The sequence below is a fragment of the Chiloscyllium plagiosum genome, unplaced genomic scaffold (genome assembly GCF_037043375.1).
Source record: "Chiloscyllium plagiosum isolate Xiang-an unplaced genomic scaffold, Cpla_swu_hap1 HiC_scaffold_30, whole genome shotgun sequence".
NCBI classification, from domain to species: domain Eukaryota; kingdom Metazoa; phylum Chordata; class Chondrichthyes; order Orectolobiformes; family Hemiscylliidae; genus Chiloscyllium; species Chiloscyllium plagiosum.
The window spans coordinates 58,760,273-58,781,655 of NW_028270168.1; the positions used below are offsets into that span (position 1 = coordinate 58,760,273).

Sequence of the window (21,383 nt, forward strand, 5' to 3'; positions counted from 1 at the left end):
CCCAAAATGCAGCACCTCACATTTATCTGAATTAAACTCCATCTGCCACTTCTCAGCCCATTGGCCCATCTGGTCCAGATCCTGTTGTAATCTGAGGTAACCCTCTTCGCTGTCCACTACACCTCCAATTTTGGTGTCATCTGCAAACTTACTAACTGTACCTCTTATGCTCGCATCCAAATCATTTATGTAAATGACAAAAAGTAGAGGGCCCAGCACCGATCCTTGTAGCACTCCACTGGTCACAGGCCACCAGTCTGAAAAACAACTCTCCACCACCACCCTCTGTCTTCTACCTTTGAGCCAGTTCTGTATCCAAATGGCTAGTTCTCCTTGTATTCTATGAGATCGAACCTTGCTAACCAGTGTCCCATGGGGAACCTTGTCGAATGCCTTACTGAGGTCCATATAGATCACATCTACTGCTCTGCCCTCATCAATCTTCTTTGTTAGTTCTTCAAAAAACTCAATCAAGTTTGTGAGACATGATTTTCCACAGACAAAGCCATGTTGACTATCCCTAATTAGTTGCTGGAAAAGCGCAGCAGGTCAGGCAGCATCAAAGGAGAAGGAGAATCGACGTTTCAGGCATAAGCCCTTCTTCAGGCTTATGCCCGAAACGTCGATTCTCCTTCTCCTTGGATGCTGCCTGACCTGCTGCGCTTTTCCAGCAACACATTTTTAAGCTCTGATCCCTAGCATCTGCGTCCTCACTTTCTCCTATCCCTAATCAATCCTTGCCTTTCCAAATACATGTACATCCTGTCCCTCAGGATTCCCTCCAACAACTTGCCCACCACCAACATCAGGCTCACCGGTCTATAGTTCCCTGGATTGTCCTTACCACCCTTCTTAAACAGTGGCACCACGTTAGCCAACCTCCAGTCTTCCGGCACCTCACCTGTGACTATCGATGATACAAATATCTCAGCAAAAGGCCCAGCAATCACTTCTCTGGCTTCCCACACAGTTCTCGGGTACACCTGATCAGGTCCTGGGGATTTATCCACCTTTAACCGTTTCAAGACATCCAGCACTTCCTCCTTTGTAATCTGGACATTTTGCAAGATGTCACCATCTATTTCCCTACAGTCTATATCTTCCATATCCTTTTCCACAGTAAATACTGATGCAAAATATTCATTTAGTATCTCCCCCATTTTCTGTGGATCCACACAAAGGCTGCCTTGCTGATCTTTGAGGGGCCCTATTCTCTTCCTAGTTACCCTTTTGTCCTTAATGTATTTGTAAAAACCCTTTGGATTCTCCTTAATTCTATTTGTCAAAGCTATCTCATGTCCCCGTTTTGCCCTCCTGATTTCCCTCATAAGTATACTCCTACTGCCTTTATACTCTCCTAAGGATTCACTCGATCTATCCTGTTTATACCTGACATATGCTTCCTTCTTTTTCTTAACCAAACCCTCAATTTCTTTAGTCATCCAGCATTCCCTATAGTTACCAGCTTTCCCTTTCACCCTGACAGGAATATACTTTCTCTGGATTCTTGTTATCTCATTTCTGAAGGCTTCCCATTTTCCAGCCTCCAATCAGCTTTCGAAAGTTCTTGCCTAATACCCTCAAAATTGGCCTTTAACAGAATAAATTCCATCTGTCACTGATCTGTCCACCTGACCAATCTGTTTATCAATTTAAAAGTCACAGCAACTGCTGCAGGAAAAGTAACCAGTTAATTTGACTGGAGTTTTTTTCTACTGCAGAGAAGAGGCAGCTTCTGCTGGGGAGAACAGCATACCCTCCTGTTTGTGTGTGTATGTCTCTCTCTCTCTCTCTGTGTCAGTGAGCCTGTAACTTGTTTCTAGGGCCAACCCGCTCCGTTAGCTGGGATCCATAGGTCTCACTTGTGAACAACTCTCTAGCTCCTGATTGGCTGTACACTGCAGGATCCCATCACCTCAAAACACACAGTTGACAAGATGAGGAAGCAAATTCCTCACTGTGAAATGATGCAGCAGCTCTGGGTAAATTTCTGTGACTAACAACAGATTTTTTTGATCCTTGTGGCTCTGTTTTTAAAGGCAGGGAAAAAAAAACCAGACACAGAGCTTACAGTGCACTTCATAAATATCATCATATTCCCTTTAACATCAGGCTGGAGAATGCTCTCATCCTCTGTGAAACTCAGATCATTTCTCACAAACCCCAGACTGAGTGGGAATGGAAGCTGCACTAAGTACTATGGCAGTGATAACATGATAGAACATAGAACATAGAAGAATACAGCGCAGTACAGGCCCTTTGGCCCTCGATGTTGCGCCGATCCAAGCCCACCTAACCTATACTAACCCACTATCCTCCATATACCTATCCAATGCCCGCTTAAATGCCCATAAAGAGGGAGAGTCCACCACTGCTACTGGCAGGGCATTCCATGAACTTACGACTCGCTGAGTGAAGAACCTACCCCTAACTTCAGTCCTATATCTACCCCCCCTTAATTTAAAGCTATGCCCCCTTGTAATACCCGACTCCATACGCGGGAAAAGGTTCACACTGTCAACCCTATCTAACCCCCTAATCATCTTGTACACCTCAATCAAGTCACCCCTAAACCTTCTTTTCTCTAATGAAAACAGCCCCAAGTGTCTCAGTCTTTCCTCATACGATCTTCCTTCCATACCAGGCAACATCCTGGTAAACCTCCTCTGCACCCGTTCCAGTGCCTCCACATCCTTCCTATAGTATGGCGACCAAAACTGCACTCAATATTCCAGATGCGGCCGCACCAGAGTCTTATGCAACTGCATCATGACCTCAGGACTCCAGAACTCAATTCCTCTACCAATAAAAGCCAGTACGCCATATGCCTTCCTCACTGCACTATTTACCTGGGTGGCAACTTTCAGAGATCTGTGTACATGGACACCAAGATCCCTCTGCTCATCCACACTACCAAGTATCCGACCATTAGCCCAGTACCCCATCTTTTTGTTATTCTTCCCAAAGTGAATCACCTCACACTTAGCTACATTGAATTCCATTTGCCACCTTTCTGCCCAGCTCTGCAGCTTCTCTATATCCTGCTGTAACCTGCCACATCCTTCCTCACTGTCAACAACTCCTCCGACTTTCGTATCATCCGCAAACTTGCTCACCCAACCTTCTAACCCCTCTTCCAGGTCATTTATAAAAATGACAAACAGCAATGGTCCCAAAACAGATCCTTGCGGAACACCGCTAGTGACGGCACTCCATGAAGAAACTTTGCCATCAACTACTACCCTCTGTCTTCTTCCATCCAGCCAATTCCTAATCCAAACCTCCAACTCACCCTCAATGCCATATCTCCGTATTTTCTGCAGTAGCCTACCATGGGGAACCTTATCAAACGCCTTACTAAAATCCATATATACCACATCTACCGCTTTCCCCTCATCAACCTCCTTCGTCACCTTTTCAAAGAATTCAATAAGGTTTGTGAGGCACGACCTGCCTCACAATGATGAGATTGTAACTGGCTAATGCGGTTTGCAGTGCAGATTGGATGGACCAAATGGCCCCCTCCTGCATCATATCAATTCTGTGATTCTGTGTTAACCCTGCCCCCATTCTTGTTGAGAATTGGACTGTTTGACCCTGTGATGCTTGTCTTTGCAGTTCAGTGAGTCAAGGAAGATGCTACAAAGTTGGATGGATGAAGTGGATCAGCATCTAGAGGCTCAGAAGGACATTGCTGTCGACAACAATGACATTAAACAGCAGCTCACCCAGCAACAGGTCAGCATCACAGAAAGTTGCCATAATCACATCGGGCTGTCGCTCACTACGGACGGAGATGACAGGTGATGGTTTAATCTGAGGGTCACCACACCTCACACAAAGGCAGAGGTTCAAGGAGAGTCTTTCATGGAAATGAATCCTTTATGGCTGGCACGGTGGCTCAGTGGTTAGCACTGCTGCCTCAGAGCGCCAGGGACTCAGGTTCAATTCCAGCCTTGAGTAACTGTCTGTGTGGAGTGTGCACATTCTCCCTGTGTCTGCGTGGGTTTCCCCTGGATTCTTCGGTTTCCTCCCACAGTCACAAAGATGTGCAGGTGAGGTGAATTGGCCATGCTAAATTGCCCATAGTGTGAGGTGCAGGAGTCAGGGGTAAATTTGGATAAGGGATGGGTCTGGGTGGGTTACTCTTCAGAGGGTCAGTGTGGACTTGTTGGGCCAAATGGCCTGTTTCCATAGTGTAGAGAATCTAATCTAATCTCAGTTGGTGGAAGAACAAAGAAAGTTTACAGCCCAAGAACAGGCCCTTCAGCCCTCCAAGCCTGAGCCGATCCAAATCCACTGACTAAACCTGTTGCCCAATTCCTAAGCATTTGTATCCCTCTGCTCCCCACCTACTCATGCATCTGACCAGACACATCTTAAATGAATCTAACGTGTCTGCCTCTACCACCTCTGCTGGCAACGCGTTCCAGACACCCACCACCCTCTGTGTGAGGTACTTGCTGCGTGCATCCCCCTTAAACTTTCCACCTCTCACCTTGAAAGCATGACCCCTCGTTATTGAATCCTTTACCCTGGGCAAAAGATTGTCTCTATCCACCCTGTCTATACCCTTCGTGATTTTGTAAACCTCAGTCAGGTCTCCCCTCAATCTCCTTTTTTCTAGTGAAAATAAACCTAACCTACTCAGCCTCTCTTCATAGCTAGCACCTTCCATACCAGGCAACATCTTCGTAAACCTTCTCTGCACCCTCTCCAAAGCATCCACATCCTATTGGTAATGTGGCGACCAGAACTGTACACAGTATTCAAAATGCGGCCAAACCAATGTCTTGTACAATGTTAACATGACCTGCCAGCTCTTATACTCAATACCCCGTCCAATTAAGGCAAGCATACCATATGCCTTCTTGACCACTCTTTCCACCTGTGCAGCAACCTTCAGGAAAAATGGACCTGATTAAATTGATTGGAATATGGGCAATAACACTGAACAACTTGCAATGATAGAGCAATTGATTTTTTTTCTGGTGAAACTATCACTCACCAACTGACAAGAAATCATAGAATCAAATAATGATCCAGCCAAGGGGAAGGACAATCAGATCATCAACCCTGTGTTTATGTAAGAGATGGCCAATTGGCTCCCCAAAGCCTATCTCTCAACCACAAGGTATCACGTTCACTCCCCTTCTGAACTTTTCACTCCCCAAGCACCCCGTTCACTTTCCGTGTGCCCCGTTCACTTTCCGTGTGCCCCATTCACTCCATGTGCCCCGTTCACTTTCCGTGTGCCCCGTTCACTTTCCGTGTGCCCCGTTCACTTTCCATGTGCCCCGTTCACTTTCCGTGTGTCCCGTTCACTTTCCGTGTGCCCAGTTCACTTTCCACGTGTCCCGTTCACTTTCCACGTGTCCCGTTCACTTTGCGTGTGCCCAGTTCACTTTCCACGTGTCCCGTTCACTTTCCATGTGTCCCGTTCACTTTGCGTGTGCCCAGTTCACTTTCCACGTGTCCCGTTCACTTTCCATGTGTCCCGTTCACTTTGCGTGTGCCCAGTTCACTTTCCACGTGTCCCGTTCACTTTCCATGTGCCCGTTCACTTTCCGTGTGCCCACTTTCCGTGTGCCCAGTTCACTTTCCATGTGTCCCGTTCACTTTCCGTGTGCCCCGTTCACTTTGTGTGTGCGCTGTTCACTTTCCGTGTGCCCCATTCACTTGGCATGTGCCCAATTCACTCCGTGTGCCCCATTCACTTTCCGTGTGCCCCGTTCACTCCATGTGCCATGTTCACTTTCCATGTGCCCCATTCACACCATGTGCCCCGTTCACTTTCCGTGTGCCCCGTTCACTTAGCGTGTGCACCGTTCACTTTCCATGTACCCAGTACACTTTGCGTGTGCCCTGTTCACTCCGTGTGCCCCGTTCACTCCGTGTGCCCCATTCACTTTGCGTGTGCCCCGTTCTCTTTCCATGTGCCACGTTCACTCTATGTGCGCGGTTCACTTTGCATGTGCCCCGTTCACTTTGCGTGTGACCCGTTCACTCCGTGTGTCCTATTCACTTTGCGTGTGCCCCATTCACTTTGCGTGTACCCTGTTCGTTTTGGGTGTACCCTGTTCACTCCATGTGCCCCGTTCACTCCGTGTGCCCCGTTCACTCTGTGTGCCCCATTCACTTTCCATGTGCCCCATTCACTTTCCGTGTGCCCCATTCACTTTGCGTGTGCCCCGTTCACTTTCCATGTGCCCTGTTCACTCCATGTGCCCTGTTCACTCCATGTGTCCCTTTCACGTTCCATGTGCTCTGTTCACTCCCTGTGCCCCGTTCACTCCGTGTGCCCCGTTCACTTTCCGTGTGCCCCATTCACTTTCCGTGTGCCCCATTCACTTTCCGTGTGCCCCATTCACTTTCCGTGTGCCCCGTTCACTCTGTGTGCCCCATTCACTCTGTGTGCCTGGTTCACTTTGCGTGTGCCCCCGCTTACTTTCCGTGCGCCCCGTTCTCTTCCCATTTGCCCTGTTCACTTTCCATGTGCCCCGTTCACTCCGTGTGCCCCGTTCACTCTGTGTGCCTGGTTCACTTTGCGTGTGCCCCGTTTACTTTCCGTGTGCCCCGTTCGCTTTGTGTGTGCCCCGTTCACTTTCTGTGTGTCCCGTTCACTCCGTGTGCCCCGTTCACTTTCTGTGTGTCCCGTTCACTCCGTGTGCCCCGTTCACTTTGCGTGTGCCCTGTTCACTCCATGTGCCCTGTTCATTTTCCGTGTGCCCCATTCACTTTGCGTGTGCCCCGTTCACTCCGTGTGCCCTGTTCACTCCATGTACCCCGTTTACTTTGCGTCTGCCCCGTTCACTTTGCGTGTGCCCTGTTCACTCCGTGTGCCCCATTCACTTTCCGTGTTTCCTGTTCACTTTCCGTGTGCCCCATTCACTTTCCGTGTGCCCTGTTTACTTTCGGTGTGCCCCGTTTACTTTCCATGTGCCCCGTTAACTTTGCGTGTTCCCCGTTCACTTTCCGTGTTTCCTGTTCACTTTGCGTGTGCCCTATTCACTTTCCGTGTGCCCATGTTCACTCCATGTGCCCTGTTTACACCGTCTGCCCTGTTTACTTTCCGTGTGCCCCATTCACTTTCCGTGTGCCCCATTCACTTTCTGTGTTTCCTGTTCACTTTCCGTGTGCCCCATTCACTTTGTGTGTGCCCCGTTCACTTTCCGTGTGCCCCGTTCACTTTGTGTGTGTCCTGTTCACTCCGTGTGCCCTGTTCATTTTCCGTGTGCCCCGTTCACTTTCTGTGTGTCCCGTTCACTCCGTGTGCCCCATTCACTTTACGTGTGCCCCGTTCACTCTGTGTGCCCTGTTCACTTTCCGTGTGCCCCATTCGCTTTGTGTGTGCCCCGTTCACTTTCCGTATGCCCCGTTCACTCTGTGTGCTCCGTTCACTTTGCGTGTGCCCTGTTCACTCCGTGTGCCCTGTTCATTTTCCGTGTGCCCCATTCACTTTACGTGTGCCCCGTTCACTCCGTGTGCCCCATTCACTTTGCGTGTGCCCTGTTCACTCCGTGTGCCCTGTTCATTTTCCGTGTGCCCCATTCACTTTGCGTGTGCCCCGTTCACTCCGTGTGCCCTGTTCACTCCATGTGCCCTGTTTACTTCCCGTGTGCCCCGTTCACTTTGCGTGTGCCCCGTTCACTTTGCGTGTGCCCCGTTCATTCCGTGTGCCCCATTCACTTTCCGTGTTTCCTGTTCACTTTCCGTGTGCCCCATTCACTTTCCGTGTGCCCCGTTCACTTTGCGTGTGCCCCGTTCACTTTGCGTGTGCCCCGTTCACATTCCGTGTGCCCATGTTCACTCTGTGTGGCCTGTTCACACCGTGTGCCCTGTTTACTTTCCGTGTGCCCCATTCACTTTCCGTGTGCCCCATTCACTTTCCATGTGCCCCATTCACTTTCCGTGTGCCCCGTTTACTTTCCGTGTGCCCTGTTCACTTTACGTGTGCCCCATTCACTTTACGTGTGCCCCGTTCACTTTCCGTGTGCCCCGTTCACTTTCCGTGTGCCCCATTTACTCTCCGTGTGCCCCGTTCACTTTGCGTGTGCCCCGTTCACTTTGCGTGTGCCCCGTTCAGTCCGTGTATCCTATTCACTTTCTGTGTGGCCCATTCACTTTCCATGTGCCCCATTCACTTTCCGTGTGCCCCATTCACTTTGCATGTACCCGTTCACTTTGCGTGTGCCCCGTTCAGTCTGTGTGTCCTATTCACTTTCCGTGTGCCCCATTTACTCTCCGTGTGCCCCGTTCACTTTCCGTGTTTCCTGTTCACATTCCGTGTGCTCTGTTCACTCCGTGTGCCCCGTTCACTCTGTGTACCCCGTTTACTTTCCATGTGCCCCATTCACTTTCCATGTGCCCCATTCACTTTCCGTGTGCCCCATTCACTTTGCGTGTGCTCTGTTCACTCCGTGTGCCCCGTTCACTCCGTGTGCCCCATTCACTTTCCGTGTGCCCCATTCACGTTGCGTGTGCCCCCCCTTACTTTCCGTGTGCCCTGTTCACTCCATGTGCCCCGTTCACTCCGTGTGCCCCGTTCACCCTGTGTGCCTGGTTCACTTTGCGTGTGCCCCGTTTACTTTCTGTGTGTCCCGTTCACTCCGTGTGCCCCGTTCACTTTCTGTGTGTCCCGTTCATTCCGTGTGCCCCGTTCACTTTGCGTGTGCCCTGTTCACTTTCCGTGTGCCCCGTTCACTTTGCGTGTGCCCCGTTCACTCCGTGTGCCCCATTCACTTTCCGTGTTTCCTGTTCACTTTCCGTGTGCCCCATTCACTTTCCGTGTGCCCTGTTTACTTTCGGTGTGCCCTGTTTACTTTCGGTGTGCCCCGTTTACTTTCCATGTGCCCCGTTTACTTTCCATGTGCCCCGTTCACTTTGCGTGTGCCCCGTTCACTTTCCGTGTTTCCTGTTCACTTTGCGTGTGCCCCATTCATATTCCGTGTGCCCATGTTCACTCCGTGTGCCCTGTTTACACCGTCTGCCCTGTTTACTTTCCGTGTGCCCCATTCACTTTCCGTGTGCCCCATTCACTTTCCGTGTGCCCCATTCACTTTCTGTGTTTCCTGTTCACTTTCCGTGTGCCCCATTCACTTTCCGTGTGCCCCATTCACTTTCCGTGTGCCCCGTTCACTTTCCGTGTGCCCAGTTCACTTTCCACGTGTCCCGTTCACTTTCCATGTGTCCCGTTCACTTTGCGTGTGCCCAGTTCACTTTCCACGTGTCCCGTTCACTTTCCGTGTGCCCGTTCACTTTCCGTGTGCCCACTTTCCGTGTGACCAGTTCACTTTCCATGTGTCCCGTTCACTTTCCGTGTGCCCCGTTCACTTTGTGTGTGCCCAATTCACTCCGTGTGCCCCATTCACTTTCCGTGTGCCCCGTTCACTCCATGTGCCCTGTTCACATTCCATGTGCCCCATTCACACCATGTGCCCCGTTCACTTTCCGTGTACCCAGTTCACTTTGCGTGTGCCCTGTTAACTCCGTGTGCCCCGTTCACTCCGTGTGCTCCATTCACTTTCCGTGTGCCCTGTTTACTTTCGGTGTGCCCCGTTTACTTTCCATGTGCCCCGTTAACTTTGCGTGTTCCCCGTTCACTTTCCATGTTTCCTGTTCACTTTGCGTGTGCCCTATTCACTTTCCGTGTGCCCATGTTCACTCCATGTGCCTGTTTACACCGTCTGCCCTGTTTACATTCCGTGTGCCCCATTCACTTTCCATGTGCCCCATTCACTTTCCGTGTGCCCCATTCACTTTCTGTGTTTCCTGTTCACTTTCCGTGTGCCCCATTCACTTTCCGTGTGCCCATGTTCACTCTGTGTGCCCTGTTTACACCGTCTGCCCTGTTTACTTTCCGTGTGCCCCATTCACTTTCCGTGTGCCCCATTCACTTTCCGTGTGCCCCATTCACTTTCTGTGTTTCCTGTTCACTTTCCGTGTGCCCCATTCACTTTCCGTGTGCCCCGTTCACTTTGTGTGTGCCCCGTTCACTTTCTGTGTGTCCCGATCACTCCGTGCGCCCCGTTCACTTTCCGTGTGCCCTGTTCACTCCGTGTGCCCTGTTCATTTTCCGTGTGCCCTGTTCATTTTCCGTGTGCCCCGTTCACTTTGTGTGTGCCCCGTTCACTTTCTGTGTGTCCCGTTCACTCCGTGTGCCCCATTCACTTTACGTGTGCCCCGTTCACTCTGTGTGCCCTGTTCACTTTCCGTGTGCCCCATTCGCTTTGTGTGTGCCCCGTTCACTTTCCGTATGACCCGTTCACTCTGTGTGCCCCGTTCACTTTGCGTGTGCCCTGTTCATTCCGTGTGCCCTGTTCATTTTCCGTGTGCCCCATTCACTTTACGTGTGCCCCGTTCACTCCGTGTGCCCCATTCACTTTGCGTGTGCCCTGTTCACTCCGTGTGCCCTGTTCATTTTCCGTGTGCCCCATTCACTTTACGTGTGCCCCGTTCACTCCGTGTGCCCCGTTCACTTTGCGTGTGCCCTGTTCACTTTGCGTGTGCCCCGTTCATTCCGTGTGCCCCATTCACTTTCCGTGTTTCCTGTTCGCTTTCCGTGTGCCCCATTCACTTTGCGTGTGCCCCGTTCACTTTGCGTGTGCCCCGTTCACTTTGCGTGTGCCCATGTTCACTCTGTGTGGCCTGTTCACACCGTGTGCCCTGTTTACTTTCCGTGTGCCCCATTCACTTTCCGTGTGCCCCATTCACTTTCCATGTGCCCCATTCACTTTCCGTGTGCCCCATTCACTTTCTGTGTGCCCTGTTCATTTTCCGTGTGCCCCATTCACTTTACGTGTGCCCCGTTCACTCCGTGTGCCCCGTTCACTTTCCGTGTGCCCCATTTACTCTCCGTGTGCCCCGTTCACTTTGCGTGTGCCCCGTTCACATTCCGTGTGCCCATGTTCACTCTGTGTGGCCTGTTCACACCGTGTGCCCTGTTTACTTTCCGTGTGCCCCATTCACTTTCCGTGTGCCCCATTCACTTTCCATGTGCCCCATTCACTTTCCGTGTGCCCTGTTCATTTTCCGTGTGCCCTGTTCATTTTCCGTGTGCCCCATTCACTTTACGTGTGCCCCGTTCACTCCGTGTGCCCCGTTCACTTTCCGTGTGCCCCATTTACTCTCCGTGTGCCCCGTTCACTTTGCGTGTGCCCCGTTCACTTTGCGTGTGCCCCGTTCACTCCGTGTGCCCCGTTCACTTTCCATGTTTCCTGTTCACTTTCCGTGTGCCCCATTCACTTTCCGTGTGCCCCGTTTACTTTCCGAGTGCCCCGTTTGCTTTCCATGTGCCCCGTTCACTTTGCTTGTGCCCTGTTCACTTTCCGTGTTTCCTGTTCACTTTCCATGTGCCCCATTCACTTTCCGTGTGCCCATGTTCACTTCGTGTGCCCCATTCACTCCGTGTGCCCCATTCACTTTCCGTGTGCCCCATTCACTTTGCATGTACCCGTTCACTTTACGTGTGCCCCGTTCAGTCCGTGTATCCTATTCACTTTCTGTGTGGCCCATTCACTTTCCATGTGCCCCATTCACTTTCCGTGTGCCCCATTCACTTTGCATGTACCCGTTCACTTTGCGTGTGCCCCGTTCAGTCTGTGTGTCCTATTCACTTTCCGTGTGCCCCATTTACTCTCCGTGTGCCCCGTTCACTTTCCGTGTTTCCTGTTCACATTCCGTGTGCTCTGTTCACTCCGTGTGCCCCGTTCACTCTGTGTACCCCGTTTACTTTCCATGTGCCCCATTCACTTTCCATGTGCCCCATTCACTTTCCGTGTGCCCCATTCACTTTGCGTGTGCTCTGTTCACTCCGTGTGCCCCGTTCACTCCGTGTGCCCCATTCACTTTCCGTGTGCCCCATTCACTTTGCGTGTGCCCCCCCCTTACTTTCCGTGTGCCCTGTTCACTCCATGTGCCCCGTTCACTCCGTGTGCCCCGTTCACTCTGTGTGCTTGGTTCACTTTGCGTGTGCCCCGTTTACTTTCTGTGTGTCCCGTTCACTCCGTGTGCCCCGTTCACTTTCTGTGTGTCCCGTTCACTCCGTGTGCCCCGTTCACTTTGCGTGTGCCCTGTTCATTTTCCGTGTGCCCCATTCACTTTGCGTGTGCCCCGTTCACTCCGTGTGCCCTGTTCACTTTCCGTGTGCCCCATTCACTTTCCGTGTGCCCCATTCACTTTCCATGTGCCCCATTCACTTTCCGTGTGCCCTGTTCATTTTCCGTGTGCCCTGTTCATTTTCCGTGTGCCCCATTCACTTTACGTGTGCCCCGTTCACTCCGTGTGCCCCGTTCACTTTCCGTGTGCCCCATTTACTCTCCGTGTGCCCCGTTCACTTTGCGTGTGCCCCGTTCACTTTGCGTGTGCCCCGTTCACTCCGTGTGCCCCGTTCACTTTCCATGATTCCTGTTCACTTTCCGTGTGCCCCGTTTACTTTCCGAGTGCCCCGTTTGCTTTCCATGTGCCCCGTTCACTTTGCTTGTGCCCCGTTCACTTTTCGTGTTTCCTGTTCACTTTCCGTGTGCCCCGTTCACTTTCCGTGTTTCCTGTTCACTTTCCATGTGCCCCATTCACTTTCCGTGTGCCCATGTTCACTTCGTGTGCCCCATTCACTCCGTGTGCCCCATTCACTTTCCGTGTGCCCCATTCACTTTGCATGTACCCGTTCACTTTACGTGTGCCCCGTTCAGTCCGTGTATCCTATTCACTTTCTGTGTGGCCCATTCACTTTCCATGTGCCCCATTCACTTTCCGTGTGCCCCATTCACTTTGCATGTACCCGTTCACTTTGCGTGTGCCCCGTTCAGTCTGTGTGTCCTATTCACTTTCCGTGTGCCCCATTTACTCTCCGTGTGCCCCGTTCACTTTCCGTGTTTCCTGTTCACATTCCGTGTGCTCTGTTCACTCCGTGTGCCCCGTTCACTCTGTGTACCCCGTTTACTTTCCATGTGCCCCATTCACTTTCCATGTGCCCCATTCACTTTCCGTGTGCCCCATTCACTTTGCGTGTGCTCTGTTCACTCCGTGTGCCCCGTTCACTCCATGTGCCCCATTCACTTTCCGTGTGCCCCATTCACTTTGCGTGTGCCCCCCCTTACTTTCCGTGTGCCCTGTTCACTCCATGTGCCCCGTTCACTCCGTGTGCCCCGTTCACTCTGTGTGCTTGGTTCACTTTGCGTGTGCCCCGTTTACTTTCTGTGTGTCCCGTTCACTCCGTGTGCCCCGTTCACTTTCTGTGTGTCCCGTTCACTCCGTGTGCCCCGTTCACTTTGCGTGTGCCCTGTTCATTTTCCGTGTGCCCCATTCACTTTGCGTGTGCCCCGTTCACTCCGTGTGCCCTGTTCACTTTCCGTGTGCCCCATTCACTTTCCGTGTGCCCCGTTCACTTTGCGTGTGCCCCGTTCACTCCGTGTGCCCCATTCACTTTCCGTATTTCCTGTTCACTTTCCGTGTGCCCCATTCACTTTCCGTGTGCCCTGTTTACTTTCGGTGTGCCCCGTTTACTTTCGGTGTGCCCCGTTTACTTTCCATGTGCCCCGTTCACTTTGCGTGTGCCCCGTTCACTTTCCGTGTTTCCTGTTCACTTTGCGTGTGCCCCATTCATATTCCGTGTGCCCATGTTCACTCCGTGTGCCCTGTTTACACCGTCTGCCCTGTTTGCTTTCCGTGTGCCCCATTCACTTTCCGTGTGCCCCATTCACTTTCCGTGTGCCCCATTCACTTTCTGTGTTTCCTGTTCACTTTCCGTGTGCCCCATTCACTTTCCGTGTGCCCCGTTCACTTTCCGTGTGCCCAGTTCACTTTCCACGTGTCCCGTTCACTTTCCATGTGTCCCGTTCACTTTGCGTGTGCCCAGTTCACTTTCCACGTGTCCCGTTCACTTTCCGTGTGCCCGTTCACTTTCCGTGTGCCCACTTTCCGTGTGACCAGTTCACTTTTCATGTGTCCCGTTCACTTTCCGTGTGCCCCGTTCACTTTGTGTGTGCCCAATTCACTCCGTGTGCCCCATTCACTTTCCGTGTGCCCCGTTCACTCCATGTGCCCTGTTCACATTCCATGTGCCCCATTCACACCATGTGCCCCGTTCACTTTCCGTGTACCCAGTTCACTTTGCGTGTGCCCTGTTAACTCCGTGTGCCCCGTTCACTCCGTGTGCTCCATTCACTTTCCGTGTGCCTAGTTTACTTTCGGTGTGCCCCGTTTACTTTCCATGTGCCCCGTTAACTTTGCGTGTTCCCCGTTCACTTTCCATGTTTCCTGTTCACTTTGCGTGTGCCCTATTCACTTTCCGTGTGCCCATGTTCACTCCATGTGCCCTGTTTACACCGTCTGCCCTGTTTACTTTCCATGTGCCCCATTCACTTTCTGTGTTTCCTGTTCACTTTCCGTGTGCCCCATTCACTTTCCGTGTGCCCCGTTCACTTTGTGTGTGCCCCGTTCACTTTCTGTGTGTCCCGATCACTCCGTGCGCCCCGTTCACTTTCCGTGTGCCCCGTTCACTTTGTGTGTGCCCCGTTCACTTTCCGTGTGCCCTGTTCACTCCGTGTGCCCTGTTCATTTTCCGTGTGCCCCGTTCACTTTGTGTGTGCCCCGTTCACTTTCTGTGTGTCCCGTTCACTCCGTGTGCCCCATTCACTTTACGTGTGCCCCGTTCACTCTGTGTGCCCTGTTCACTTTCCGTGTGCCCCATTCGCTTTGTGTGTGCCCCGTTCACTTTCCGTATGCCCCGTTCACTCTGTGTGCCCCGTTCACTTCGCGTGTGCCCTGTTCACTCCGTGTGCCCTGTTCATTTTCCGTGTGCCCCATTCACTTTACGTGTGCCCCGTTCACTCCGTGTGCCCCATTCACTTTGCGTGTGCCCTGTTCACTCCGTGTGCCCTGTTCATTTTCCGTGTGCCCCATTCACTTTGCGTGTGCCCCGTTCACTCCGTGTGCCCTGTTCACTCCATGTGCCCTGTTTACTTCCCGTGTGCCCCGTTCACTTTGCGTGTGCCCCGTTCACTTTGCGTGTGCCCCGTTCATTCCGTGTGCCCCATTCACTTTCCGTGTTTCCTGTTCACTTTCCGTGTGCCCCATTCACTTTCCGTGTGCCCCGTTTACTTTGCGTGTGCCCCCTTCACTTTGCGTGTGCCCCGTTCACTTTGCGTGTGCCCCGTTCACATTCCGTGTGCCCATGTTCACTCTGTGTGGCCTGTTCACACCGTGTGCCCTGTTTACTTTCCGTGTGCCCCATTCACTTTCCGTGTGCCCCATTCACTTTCCGTGTGCCCCGTTTACTTTCTGTGTGCCCTGTTCATTTTCCGTGTGCCCCATTCACTTTACGTGTGCCCCGTTCACTCCGTGTGCCCCGTTCACTTTCCGTGTGCCCCATTTACTCTCCGTGTGCCCCATTTACTCTCCGTGTGCCCCATTCACTTTGCGTGTGCCCCGTTCACTTTGCGTGTGCCCCGTTCACTCCGTGTGCCCCGTTCACTTTCCATGTTTCCTGTTCACTTTCCGTGTGCCCCATTCACTTTCCGTGTGCCCCGTTTACTTTCCGAGTGCCCCGTTTGCTTTCCGAGTGCCCCGTTTGCTTTCCATGTGCCCCGTTCACTTTGCATGTGCCCCGTTCACTTTGCGTGTGACCCGTTCACTCCGTGTGTCCTATTCACTTTGCGTGTGTCTCATTCACTTTGCGTGTGCCCCATTCACTTTGCGTGTGCCTTGTTCGTTTTGCGTGTACCCTGTTCACTCCATGTGCCTCGTTCACTCCGTATGCCCTGTTCACTTTCCATGTGCCCCGTTCACTTTCCATGTGCCCTGTTCATTCCGTGTGCCCCGTTCACTCCGTGTGCCCCATTCACTTTGCGTGTGCCCCGTTCTCTTTCCATGTGCCACGTTCACTCTGTGTGCGCGGTTCACTTTGCGTGTGACCCGTTCACTCCGTGTGTCCTATTCACTTTGCGTGTGCCCCATTCACTTTGCGTGTGCCCTGTTCGTTTTGCGTGTACCCTGTTCACTCCATGTGCCCCGTTCACTCCGTATGCCCTGTTCACTTTCCATGTGCCCCGTTCACTCCGTGTGCCCCGTTCACTCCGTGTGGCCCGTTCACTCTGTGTGCCCCGTTCACTTTCTGTGTGTCCCGTTCACTCCGTGTGCCCCGTTCACTTTCTGTGTGTCCCGTTCACTCCGTGTGCCCCGTTCACTTTGCGTGTGCCCCGTTCACTCCGTGTGCCCTGTTCACTCCATGTGCCCCGTTTACTTCCCGTGTGCCCCGTTCACTTTGCGTGTGCCCCGTTCACTTTCCGTGTTTCCTGTTCACTTTGCGTGTGCCCCGTTCACTTTCCGTGTGCCCTGTTTACTTTCTGTGTGCCCCGTTTACTTTCCATGTGCCCCGTTCACTTTGCGTGTGCCCCGTTCACTTTCTGTGTTTCCTGTTCACTTTGCGTGTGCCCCGTTCACTTTCCGTGTGCCCATGTTCACTCCGTGTGCCCTGTTTACACCGTCTGCCCTGTTTACTTTCCGTGTGCCCCATTCACTTTCCGTGTGCCCCATTCACTTTCCGTGTTTCCTGTTCACTTTCCGTGTGCCCCATTCACTTTCCATGTGCCCCGTTCACTTTGTGTGTGCCCCGTTCACTTTCTGTGTGTCCCGTTCACTCCGTGTGCCCCGTTCACTTTGCGTGTGCCCTGTTCACTCCGTGTGCCCTGTTCATTTTCCGTGTGCCCCGTTCACTTTGTGTGTGCCCCGTTCACTTTCCGTATGCCCCGTTCACTCTGTGTGCCCTTTTCACTTTGCGTGTGCCCTGTTCACTCCGTGGGCCCTGTTCATTTTCCGTGTGCCCCATTCACTTTACGTGTGCCCCGTTCACTCCGTGTGCCCCATTCACTTTACGTGTGCCCCGTTCACTCCGTGTGCCCCGTTCACTTTACGTGTGCCCTGTTCACTCCGTGTGCCCTGTTCATTTTCCGTGTGCCCCATTCACTTTGCGTGTGCCCCGTTCACTCCGTGTGCCCTGTTCACTCCATGTGCCCTGTTTACTTCCCGTGTGCCCCGTTCACTTTGCGTGTGCCCCGTTCACTCCGTGTGCCCCATTCACTTTCCGTGTTTCCTGTTCACTTTCCGTGTGCCCCATTCACTTTCCGTGTGCCCCGTTTACTTTCCGTGTGCCCCGTTCACTTTGCGTGTGCCCCGTTCACTTTGCGTGTGCCCTGTTCACATTCCATGTGCCCATGTTCACTCCCTGTGCCCTGTTCACACCGTGTGCCCTGTTTACTTTCTGTGTGCCCCATTCACTTTTCGTGTGCCCCATTCACTTTCCATGTGCCCCATTCACTTTCCGTGTGCCCCATTCACTTTCCGTGTGCCCCGTTTACTTTCCGTGTGCCCTGTTCATTTTCCGTGTGCCCCATTCACTTTACGTGTGCCCTGTTCACTCCGTGTGCCCCGTTCACTCCATGTGCCCCGTTTACTTCCCATGTGCCCCGTTCACTTTGCGTGTGCTCCGTTCACTTTGTGTGTGCCCCGTTCACTCCGTGTGCCCCGTTCACTCCGTGTGCCCTGTTTACACCGTCTGCCCTGTTTACTTTCTGTGTGCCCCATTCACTTTCCGTGTGCCCCATTCACTTTCTGTGTTTCCTGTTCACTTTCCGTGTGCCCCATTCACTTTCCATGTGCCCCGTTCACTTTGTGTGTGCCCCGTTCACTTTCTGTGTGTCCCGTTCACTCCGTGTGCCCCGTTCACTTTGCGTGTGCCCTGTTCACTCCGTGTGCCCTGTTCATTTTCCGTGTGCCCCGTTCACTTTGTGTGTGCCCCGTTCACTTTCCGTATGCCCCGTTCACTCTGTGTGCCCTTTTCACTTTGCGTGTGCCCTGTTCACTCCGTGTGCCCTGTTCATTTTCCGTGTGCCCCATTCACTTTACGTGTGCCCCGTTCACTCCGTGTGCCCCATTCACTTTACGTGTGTCCCGTTCACTCCGTGTGCCCCGTTCACTTTACGTGTGCCCTGTTCACTCCGTGTGCCCTGTTCATTTTCCGTGTGCCCCATTCACTTTGCGTGTGCCCCGTTCACTCCGTGTGCCCTGTTCACTCCATGTGCCCTGTTTACTTCCCGTGTGCCCCGTTCACTTTGCGTGTGCCCCGTTCACTCCGTGTGCCCCATTCACTTTCCATGTGCCCCATTCACTTTCCGTGTGCCCCATTCACTTTCCGTGTGCCCCGTTTACTTTCCGTGTGCCCTGTTCATTTTCCGTGTGCCCCATTCACTTTACGTGTGCCCTGTTCACTCCGTGTGCCCCGTTCACTCCATGTGCCCCGTTTACTTCCCATGTGCCCCGTTCACTTTGCGTGTGCTCCGTTCACTTTGTGTGTGCCCCGTTCACTCCGTGTGCCCCGTTCACTCCGTGTGCCCCGTTCACTTTCCATGTTTCCTGTTCACTTTCCGTGTGCCCCGTTCACTTTCCGTGTGCCCCGTTTACTTTCCGAGTGCCCCGTTTGCTTTCCATGTGCCCCGTTCACTTTCCGTGTGCCCCGTTCACTTTCCGTGTGCCCCGTTCACTTTCCGTGTTTCCTGTTCACTTTCCGTGTGCCCATGTTCACTCCGTGTGCCCCATTCACTCCGTGTGCCCCATTCACTTCCCGTGTGCCCCATTCACTTTGCATGTACCCGTTCACTTTGCGTGTGCCCCGTTCAGTCCGTGTGTCCTATTCACTTTCTGTGTGGCCCATTCACTTTCCATGTGCCCCATTCACTTTCCGTGTGCCCCATTCACTTTGCATGTACCCGTTCACTTTGCGTGTGCCCCGTTCAGTCTGTGTGTCCTATTCACTTGCCGTGTGCCCCGTTCACTTGCCGTGTGCCCCGTTCACTTTCCGTGTGCCCTGTTCACTCTGTGTGCCCTGTTCACTCTGTGTGCCTGGTTCACTTTGCGTGTGCCCCGTTCAGTCCGTGTGCCCCGTTCACTCTGTGTGCCCCGTTCACTCTGTGTGCCCCGTTCACTTTCCGTGTGCCCCGTTTACTTTCCGTGTGCCCTGTTTACTTTCCGTGTGCCCCATTCACTTTATGTGTGCCCCGTTCACTTTCCGTGTGCCCTGTTCACTCTGTGTGCCCTGTTCATTTTCCGTGTGCCCCATTCACTTTGCGTGTGCCCCGTTCACTCCGTGTGCCCTGTTCACTTTGCGTGTGACTGTTCACTTTGCGTGTGCCCTGTTCACTTTGCGTGTGCCCTGTTCACTTTGCGTGTGCCCCGTTCACTCCGTGTGCCCCGTTCACGTTCCGTGTGCCCCGTTCACTTTCCGTGTGCCCCGTTCACTTTCCGTGTGCCCCGTTCACTCTGTGTGCCTTGTTCACTTTCCATGTGCCCCATTCACTTTCCGTGTGCCTCGTTCACTTTCCGTGTGCCCCGTTCACTCTGTGTGCCCTGTTCACTTTCCGTGTGCCCCGTTCACTTTCCGTGTGCCCTGTTCACGTTCCGTGTGCCCCGTTTAATTTCCGTGTGCCCCGTTCACTTTCTGTGTGTCCCGTTCACTCCGTGTGCCCCGTTCACGTTCCGTGTGCCCCATTCACTTTCCGTGTGCCCCGTTCACTTTCCGTGTGCCCCGTTCACTCTGTGTGCCCTGTTCACTTTCCGTGTGCCCCGTTCACTTTCCGTGTGCCCTGTTCACGTTCCGTGTGCCCCGTTTAATTTCCGTGTGCCCCGTTCACTTTCTGTGTGTCCCGTTCACTCCGTGTGCCCCGTTCACTTTGCGTGTGCCCCGTTCACTCCGTGTGCCCCGTTCACTCTGTGTGCCCTGTTCACTTTCCGTGTGCCTCGTTCACTTTCCGTGTGCCCCGTTCACTTTCCGTGTGCCCTGTTCACGTTCCGTGTGCCCCGTTTAATTTCCGTGTGCCCCGTTCACTTTCTGTGTGTCCCGTTCACTCCGTGTGCCCCGTTCACTTTGCGTGTGCCCTGTTCACTCCGTGTGACCTGTTCACTTTCCGTGTGCCCCGTTCACTTTGTGTGTGCCCCGTTCACTTTCCGTATGCCCCATTCACTCCGTGTGCCCCGTTCACTTTGCGTGTGCCCTGTTCACTCCGTGTGCCCTGTTCATTTTCCGTGTGCCCCATTCACTTTACGTGTGCCCCGTTCACTCAGTGTGCCCGTTCACTTTGCGTGTGCCCTGTTCACTCCGTGTGCGCTGTTCATTTTCCGTGTGCCCCATTCACTTTACGTGTGCCCTGTTCACTTTGCGTGTGCCCCGTTTTCTTTCCGTGTGCGCCGTTCGCTTTGTGTGTGCCCTGTTCACTTTCTGTGTGTCCCGTTCACTCCGTGTGCCCCGTTCACTTTGCGTGTGCCCTGTTCACTCCGTGTGCCCTGTTCATTTTCCGTGTGCCCCATTCACTTTGCGTGTGCCCCGTTCACTCCGTGTGCCCTGTTCACTCCGTGTGCCCTGTTCACTCCATGTGCCCTGTTTACTTCCCGTGTGCCCCGTTCACTTTGCGTGTGCCCCGTTCACTTTGCGTGTACCCCGTTCACTCCTTGTGCCCCATTCACTTTCCGTGTTTCCTGTTCACTTTCCGTGTGTCCCATTCACTTTCCATGTGCCCCATTCACTTTCCGTGTGCCCCATTCACTTTCCGTGTGCCCCATTCACTTTGCATGTGCCCTGTTCACTTTCCATGTGCTCTGTTCACTCCGTGTGCCCCGTTCACTCCGTGTGCCCCGTTCACTTTCCGTGTGCCCCGTTCACTCCGTGTGGCCCGTTCACTCCGTGTGCCCGGTTCACTCCGTGTGCCCCGTTCACTCTGTATGCCTGGTTCACTTTGCGTGTGCCCCGTTCAGTCCGTGTGCCCCGTTCACTCTGAGTGCCCCGTTCACTCTGTGTGCCCCGTTCACTTTCCGTGTGCCCAGTTTACTTTCCGTGTGCCCTGTTTACTTTCCGTGTGCCCCATTCACTTTATGTGTGCCCCGTTCACTTTCCGTGTGCCCTGTTCACTCTGTGTGCCCTGTTCATTTTCCGTGTGCCCCATTCACTTTGCGTGTGCCCCATTCACTTTGCGTGTGCCCCGTTCACTTTGCGTGTGCCCTGTTCACTTTGCGTGTGCCCCGTTCACTTTGCGTGTGCCCTGTTCACTCCGTGTGCCCCGTTCACGTTCCGTGTGCCCCGTTCACTTTCCGTGTGCCCCGTTCACTTTCCGTGTGCCCCGTTCACTCTGTGTGCCTTGTTCACTTTCCATGTGCCCCACTCACTTTGCGTGTGCCCCGTTCACTCCGTGTGCCCCGTTCACTCTGTGTGCCCTGTTCACTTTCCGTGTGCCTCGTTCACTTTCCGTGTGCCCCGTTCACTCTGTGTGCCCTGTTCACTTTCCGTGTGCCCCGTTCACTTTCCGTGTGACCTGTTCACTTTCCGTGTGCCCCGTTCACTT

The 21,383-nt window shown here is 53.1% G+C and overlaps 1 protein-coding gene across 1 annotated transcript in view; it reads left to right on the top strand.

The window, feature by feature from the left end:
• The window catches only part of LOC148142212 (microtubule-actin cross-linking factor 1, isoforms 6/7-like), a 353,137-nt gene that overhangs the window by 84,749 nt on the left and 247,005 nt on the right, over positions 1-21,383 (top strand). Inside the window, exon 13 of the mRNA XM_087976987.1 lies at positions 3,619-3,738. Within this exon, the coding sequence (XP_087833113.1) occupies positions 3,619-3,738 (120 nt within the window). The remainder of the gene's footprint in view (positions 1-3,618; positions 3,739-21,383) is intronic.